At 55.0% G+C, this 7,635-nt stretch overlaps 1 protein-coding gene across 1 annotated transcript; it reads right to left on the bottom strand.

The window, feature by feature from the left end:
• Positions 1 to 2,304: 2,304 nt before the first annotated feature.
• On the bottom strand, positions 2,305 to 4,844 carry LOC121346545 (zinc finger and BTB domain-containing protein 22-like). Its single transcript, XM_041424428.1, has 2 exons — positions 4,056 to 4,844; positions 2,305 to 3,283 (listed from the first exon to the last, which is right to left on the bottom strand). Exons 1-2 carry the CDS (start codon positions 4,842 to 4,844, stop codon positions 2,312 to 2,314), a joined length of 1,761 nt encoding a protein of 586 aa, XP_041280362.1. The 3' UTR covers positions 2,305 to 2,311.
• Positions 4,845 to 7,635: the final 2,791 nt, after the last annotated feature.

The raw sequence follows: 7,635 nt of genomic DNA on the forward strand, positions 1-7,635 counted from the left end.
ACACGCCCACAGGGTGCCCCACCCCTTCAGACCCCGCCCCTCCAAATTCCCAGCTCCACGTTCTGGCCCCGCCCTCTCCCCAAGCCCCGCCCTCAAATGCGCCTTGGCCACGCCCCCGGTTGGATTTTTTATCAATGGAAATCAAAAACCGCCACAAATCGACCCAAAAATACAATCCCGGAGGGGGGCGGGGCACGGACACACCTGTGACGTCACGGGGGAGTGACCAGATGGGATTTTGGGGGTCCCAGGTGAATATTTGGGGGTCCCAGGTGAATATTTGGGGGTCCAGGTGGGTTTTGGGGGGATCCAGGAATCTCTGGGGGGATCCAGGTGTCCTTCGGGGAGATTCCGGTGTCCCAGAGTCACGCCAGGTGTTTTTTGGGGGGATCCAGGTGTTTTTGGGGTGTCCCAGGTGCTTTTTGGGGGCATCCAGGTGTGCTCAGGGGCCATCCAGGTGTTCCTGGGGCAGTTCCAGGTGTTCCTCCGTGGGTCCAGGTGCCTTTTAGGGGGATCCAGGTGGATTTGGGGGGCCCCAGCTGATTTTTAGGGGGATCCAGGTGGGTTTTGGGGAGTCCCAGCTGGTTTTTTGGGGGTTCCAGGTGCACCCCTCAGGTGTGACGTCACCAAGCCCCCCTCTGTGATGATGTCACACCTATGACATCACCCCGAGTCCCCCCTGTGTCCCTGCACCTGCCCAGCTGTGGCGTCACCCGTCCCCAGGTGTGACGCCACCAGGTGTGACAGGTGTCACTGCTCACCTGTCCTGTCCCCTGCCCCGTGTCCTTGTGCCCCCACAGGTGCCACTGTGTCACACAGGGCTGTCCCTGCACCTGCCCAGGTGTGCCGGGTGTCACTCAGGTGTGACAGGTGTCACTCAGGTGTGCTGGGTGTCACTCAAGTGTCACTCAGGTGTGACATGTGTCACTCAGGTGTCACTCAGGTGTCACTCAGGAGTGCCGGCTGTCCCCGCACAGGCTCCCAGGTGTGCCAGGTGTGCCAGGTGTCACTCAGGTGTGCCGGGTGTCACTCAGGTGTGCCGGGTGTCACTCAGGTGTGCCGGGTGTCACTCAGGTGTGCCAGGTGTCACTCAGGTGTGCCGGGTGTCACTCAGGTGTGCCAGGTGTCACTCAGGTGTGCCGGGTGTCACTCAGGTGTGCCAGGTGTCACTCAGCAGTGCCGGCTGTCCCCGCACAGGCTCCCCGGTGTCTCACGAAGCTGTCCCTCCACATGAAGGAGCGGTGGCAGGTGCCGCAGGTGTGACAGGTGTGACAGTACCTGTGCCCAGGTGTGACAGTACCTGTGCCCAGGTGTGACAGTACCTGTGCCCAGGTGTTGTCACCTGGTTATGACATCACCCACCCAGGTGTGATGTCATACCCAGCTCACCCAGCCATGACGTCACCTGCCCACACCCCTCCTCCTGCCCAGGTGTCATGTGACCCCCGCCAGGTGTGACATCATCCAGGTGTGTCACCTCCAGGCTCCCCTGGGTGTGACGTCACCGTCGTACCCAGCTGTCCCCTCCCCCCTCACCTGCCCAGCCCACCAGGTGTGATGTCACCCCTCAGGTGTGACGTCACCAAGCCCCCCTCTGTGATGATGTCACACCTATGACATCACCCCGAGTCCCCCCTGTGTCCCTGCACCTGCCCAGCTGTGGCGTCACCCGTCCCCAGGTGTGACGCCACCAGGTGTGACAGGTGTCACTGCTCACCTGTCCTGTCCCCTGCCCCGTGTCCTTGTGCCCCCACAGGTGCCACTGTGTCACACAGGGCTGTCCCTGCACCTGCCCAGGTGTGCCGGGTGTCACTCAGGTGTGACAGGTGTCACTCAGGTGTGCTGGGTGTCACTCAAGTGTCACTCAGGTGTGACATGTGTCACTCAGGTGTCACTCAGGTGTCACTCAGGAGTGCCGGCTGTCCCCGCACAGGCTCCCAGGTGTGCCAGGTGTGCCAGGTGTCACTCAGGTGTGCCGGGTGTCACTCAGGTGTGCCAGGTGTCACTCAGCAGTGCCGGCTGTCCCCGCACAGGCTCCCCGGTGTCTCACGAAGCTGTCCCTCCACATGAAGGAGCGGTGGCAGGTGCCGCAGGTGTGACAGGTGTGACAGTACCTGTGCCCAGGTGTGACAGTACCTGTGCCCAGGTGTGCCGGGTGTCACTCAGGTGTCACTCAGGTGTCACTCAGGTGTCACTCAGCAGTGCCGGCTGTCCCCGCACAGGCTCCCCGGTGTGCCAGGTGTGCCAGGTGTCACTCAGGTGTGACAGGTGTCACTCAGGTGTGCCGGGTGTCACTCAGGTGTGACAGGTGTCACTCAGCAGTGCCGGCTGTCCCCGCACAGGCTCCCCGGTGCCTGACGAAGCTGTCCCTCCACATGAAGGAGCGGTGGCAGGTGCCGCAGGTGTAGGGCCGCAGCCCGGTGTGCGTTTTCATGTGCTCCGTCAGGTGATGTTTCATCTTGAAGCGCTTGCGGCACTGCGCGCAGGTGAAGGGCCGCAGGTCCAGGTGCATGTTCACGTGCCGCTCGCGCATGCTGCGGTGCGAGAACGCCTTCCCGCAGTGGCACACGAACACCTTGGCCGAGCTCACCTGGGCCGCAGGTGCGGGCTGGGCGGGGCCGGGGGCGGGGCCTGCCCGCGGGGGGCGGGGCGCTCTGCGCGGGTTCGCCGCCCGGGCTGAACTTCTGCCTGCAATTCCCGAGCTTTCCTGTGGAATTCTGCCGGTCCTGATCAAAATTCCCGAGGTTCCGTCAGGAATTCCGCCGGCTCTGTGCAAAATTCCCGAGGTTCCGTCCCGAATCCTGCCGGTTCTGGCCAAAATTCCCGAATTTTCCTGCGAAATTCCCGAGGTTCTGTGCGAAATTCCCGAGGTTTTGTGTGGAATTCCTCTGAGCCCGGTTAGAATTCCCTCGTTTTCGTGCGGAATTCCGCTGGTTCCGGTCAAAATTTCCTCCGTTCCGTCCCGAATTCTGCCGGTTCTGGTCAAAATTCCCGAATTTCCGTGCGAAATCCCGCTGATTCCAGTTAAAATTCCCTCGTTTTCGTGTGAAACCCTGCCGGTTCTGTGCAAAATTCCCTGGTTCTCGTGGGAAATTCCAGCGGTTCCCATCAAAATTCCTTCGTTCTCGTGAGAAATTCCCATTCCGGTCAAAATTCCCTCGTTTTCGTGCAAAATTCTGCCGGTTCTGTGCACAATTCCCTCATTTTCACGCAAAATTCTGCCGGTTCTGTGCACAATTCCCTCGGTTCCATGCGGAATTCCGCTGGTTCCGTGCAGGATTCCCTCGTTTTCGGGCGAAATTCCCCCAATTCCTCCCCTTCCGCGTGAAATCCCGCCGGTCCTGCGCAAAATTCCCTCGTTTCCGTGCAGAATTTCCTCATTTCCGTGCGCAATTCCAGCATTTCCCAGTGGAATTTCTGTGCACAATTCCCTCATTTTCACGCAAAATTCTGCCGGTTCTGTGCACAATTCCCTCGGTTCCGTGCGGAATTCTGCTGGTTCCGTGCAGGATTCCCTCGTTTTCGGGCGAAATTCCCCCAATTCCTTCGCTTCCGCGTGAAATCCCGCCGGTCCCGCGCAAAATTCCCTCGTTTCCGTGCAGAATTTCCTCATTTCCGTGCGCAATTCCAGCATTTCCCAGTGGAATTTCAGCATTTCCGAGTGAAATTCCCTCGTCTCCGTGCGGAATTCCGTGGATCCTCTCGCTGCCCCAGGAGCCCCGGCTCCTCCTGGATCCCATTCCCGAATTTTCCCGGCTCCTTCCGGATCCCATTCCCGAATTTTCCAGGGATCCCATTCCCGAATTTTCCCTGCTCCTTCCGGATCCCATTCCTGAATTTTCCAGGGATCCCATTCCCAAATTTTCCCGGTTCCTCCCAGCTCCCATTCCCGAATTTTCCAGGGATCCCATTCCCGAATTTTCCCGGCTCCTCTCAGCTCCCATTCCCGCATTTTCCCGGCCATTCCCGGCTCCCATCCCCGAATTCTCCAGGGATCCCATCCCCGAATTCTCCCTGGATCCCATCCCCGAATTCTCCCGGCCGGGTCCCCCCACCCCTTTCCCGCCCTCCCCCTCCTCATTCCCGCCGGGAATTCCGGGATTTCCCCCTCCCAGCGGCTCCTCATCCTCCTCGCAGGTGAGCACCAGGTCCTCCTGCAGCCAGCGCCGCTTGACCAGCACCCAGGGCTTTGCGGGCGCGGCCCGCGGGCCTTCCTCGCTCTCCTCCTCCTCCTCCTCCTCGTCCTCCTCCTCCTCGCTGCCCGCTTTTCCCGCCGGGACGCGGGGCTGCGGGGCCGGGCCCAGCGCGTTGGTGCTGCTGGGGGACTGCGGCTCGCTGGGCAGCACCCGCGAGGACGAGGAGGACGCCGATGCCGACGAAGATGACGATGATGACGATGATGACGAGGCGGGCTCCCGCAGCAGCTCGGTGCACTTGTCCACGATGTGCCACATCTGCAGCACGCTGCCCACCGTCAGCAGCCCCAGCAGCTCGCCGCGGGCCAGCGACAGCCGCCCGGTGTAGGCGCAGCCCAGCGCCACGGCGAAGGCCGCGGGGTCCATGGCGCCGGGCAGCTCGATGGAGTCCAGGTTCTTGAGCAGCAGCTGGTCGTGGAAGAAGGGCGAGGAGGCGGCCAGCACGGCGCGGTGCGCGCGGAACTCGCGGCCCTGCACGCGGATGGAGACGTCGCACAGCTGCCCCTCCAGGCGCTGCCGGTTCAGGTTGGACAGCAGCGCCGGCGGCACCTGCGGGAACTCCACGTGCAGCAGCGAGGACGACGCCGACGACGAGGAGGAGGAGGAGGAGGAGGAAGGAGGGGGAGGGGGGGAGCAGGGCCGGGGCATGGCGGAGGAGGAGGGGGCCCAAATCCCTCAAATTCTGGCCCAAAGCCCTCAATTCTGGCCCAAATCCCTCAATTCTGACCCAAATCCATGAATTCCAGCCCAAATCCATTAATTCTGACCAAAAGCCCACTAATTTTGTATCAAATCCCCTAATTCCGGCCCAAATCCATTAATTCCAGCCCAAATCCATTAATTCTGACCAAAAGCCCACTAATTTTGTATCAAATCCCCTAATTCCGGCCCAAATCCATTAATTCCAGCCCAAATCCATTAATTCTGACCAAAAGCCCACTAATTTTGTATCAAATCCCCTAATTCCGGCCCAAATCCATTAATTCCAGCCCAAATCCATTAATTCTGACCAAAAGCCCACTAATTTTGTATCAAATCCCCTAATTCCGGCCCAAATCCATTAATTCCAGCCCAAATCCATTAATTCTGACCAAAAGCCCACTAATTTTGTATCAAATCCCCTAATTCCGGCCCAAATCCATTAATTCTGTGATGAAATCCCCTAATTCTGGCCCAAATCCCCTAATTCTGACCCAAATCCATTAATTCTGACCCAAATCCCATTAATTCTGACCCAAATCCCATTAATTCCAGCCCAAATCCCCTAATTCTGACCCAAATCTCCTAACTCTCGCTCAAAGCTCATTAATTCTGGAATAAAATCCCTTAACTCTGGCCCAAGTCTCCAAAATCTGGTTCAAAGCTCATTAATTCATTGTGTTAAAATCCCTTAATTCTGGCCCAAATCCCATTAATTCCAACCAAAATCCTATTAATTCTGCAGCAAATCACATTAATCCCAGCCCAAATCCCAGCCCAAATTCCCTAATCCTGGCCCAAATTCCCTAATCCCGTCCTAATCCTGACCCAAATTCCCCTAATCCCAGCCCAAAAAGGAGGGGGAGGGGCTGGGGAGGGGGCGAGGGAAGGGTTTGGGGTCAGGAATTGGGGAGGAGCGGCGCGGGTTCCGCGCCCAGCTCTCCAGGCTTCGGACCCCATCCCACAGGCGGGGATGGGAGTTCATTAACTCGCTGATGAAACCCCCTAACTCTGGCCCAAAGCCCTCAATTCTGGCCCAGATCCCTCAATTCTGTGATGAAATCCCTTAATTCTGACCCAAATCCCTCAATTCTGGCCCAAATACATTAATTCTGGCCCAAATCCATTAATTCCAGCCCAAATCCCATTAATTCTGTGATAAAATCCCCTAACTCTGGCCCAAAGCCCTCAATTCTGGCCCAAATCCATTAATTCCAGCCCAAATCCATTAATTCTGTGATAAAATCCCCTAACTCTGGCCCAAATCCCATTAACTCTATCCCAAATCCATTAACTCTATCCCAAATCCATTAACTCTATCCCAAATCCCATTAACTCTATCCCAAATCCCATGAATTCCAAAACAAATCCCTCAATTCTGGCCAAAATCCCCAAATTCTGGCTCGAAGCTCATTAATTCTGTGATAAAATCCCTTAATTCTGACCCAAACCTCATTAATCCCAACCAAAATCCCACTAATTCTCTATCAAATTCCTTAATTCCAACAAAAATCCCATTAATTACCACCAAAATCTCATTAATTTCAACTCGAGTCCCATTAATTCTGACCCAAATCCCACTCATTTTACCCAAATTCCCTAATCCCGGCCCAAATTCCCTAATCCCGGCCCAAATTCCCTAATCCCAGCCCAAATTCCCTAATCCCAGCCCAAATTCCCAAATCCCTCAATTCTGACCCAAATCCATTAATTCTGTGATGAAATCCCCAAACTCTGGGCCAAATCCCTCAATTCTGGCCCAAATCACATTCATTCCAGCCCAAATCTCTTAATTCTGACCAAAATCCCACAAATTTTGTATCAAATCCCTCAATTCTGGCCCAAATCCATTAATTCTGTGATGAAATCCCCTAACTCTGGCCCAAAATCCATTAATTCTGACCCAAATCACATTAATTCCAGCCCAAATCCATTAATTCCGACCAAAACCCCACTAATTTTGTATCAAATCCCTCAATTCTGGCCCAAATCCCTTAATTCTGACCCAAATCCCTTAATTCTGACCCAAAGCCCTCAATTCTGGCCCAAATCCATTAATTCCAGCCCAAATCCATTAATTCTGTGATAAAATCCCCTAACTCTGGCCCAAATCCCATTAACTCTATCCCAAATCCATTAACTCTATCCCAAATCCATTAACTCTATCCCAAATCCCATTAACTCTATCCCAAATCCCATGAATTCCAAAACAAATCCCTCAATTCTGGCCAAAATCCCCAAATTCTGGCTCGAAGCTCATTAATTCTGTGATAAAATCCCTTAATTCTGACCCAAACCTCATTAATCCCAACCAAAATCCCACTAATTCTCTATCAAATTCCTTAATTCCAACAAAAATCCCATTAATTACCACCAAAATCTCATTAATTTCAACTCGAGTCCCATTAATTCTGACCCAAATCCCACTCATTTTACCCAAATTCCCTAATCCCGGCCCAAAAAATCCTGGCCCAAATTCCCTAATCCCACCCAAATTCCCCAATCCCGGCCCAAATTCCCTAATCCCTAATCCTGAATTTTCCCCAAATCCCACCAAATTCCAGACCCCCAAATCCCCCCCTTCAATCCTCACTGAAATCCCAGAAAATTCCCAAAAATTCCCAAAAATTCCCATCAAGTCCCCAAATCCCGACCCAAGTCCCATAAAATTCCTCCCAAAATCCCGGGAAATTTTCACCCCAAAATCCCCCAAACCCAAAATCCCCAAATTTCCCCCCAA

The sequence above is a fragment of the Onychostruthus taczanowskii genome, unplaced genomic scaffold (genome assembly GCF_017590055.1).
Source record: "Onychostruthus taczanowskii isolate IOZ18803 unplaced genomic scaffold, ASM1759005v1 scaffold819, whole genome shotgun sequence".
In the NCBI taxonomy this organism is placed as follows: domain Eukaryota; kingdom Metazoa; phylum Chordata; class Aves; order Passeriformes; family Passeridae; genus Onychostruthus; species Onychostruthus taczanowskii.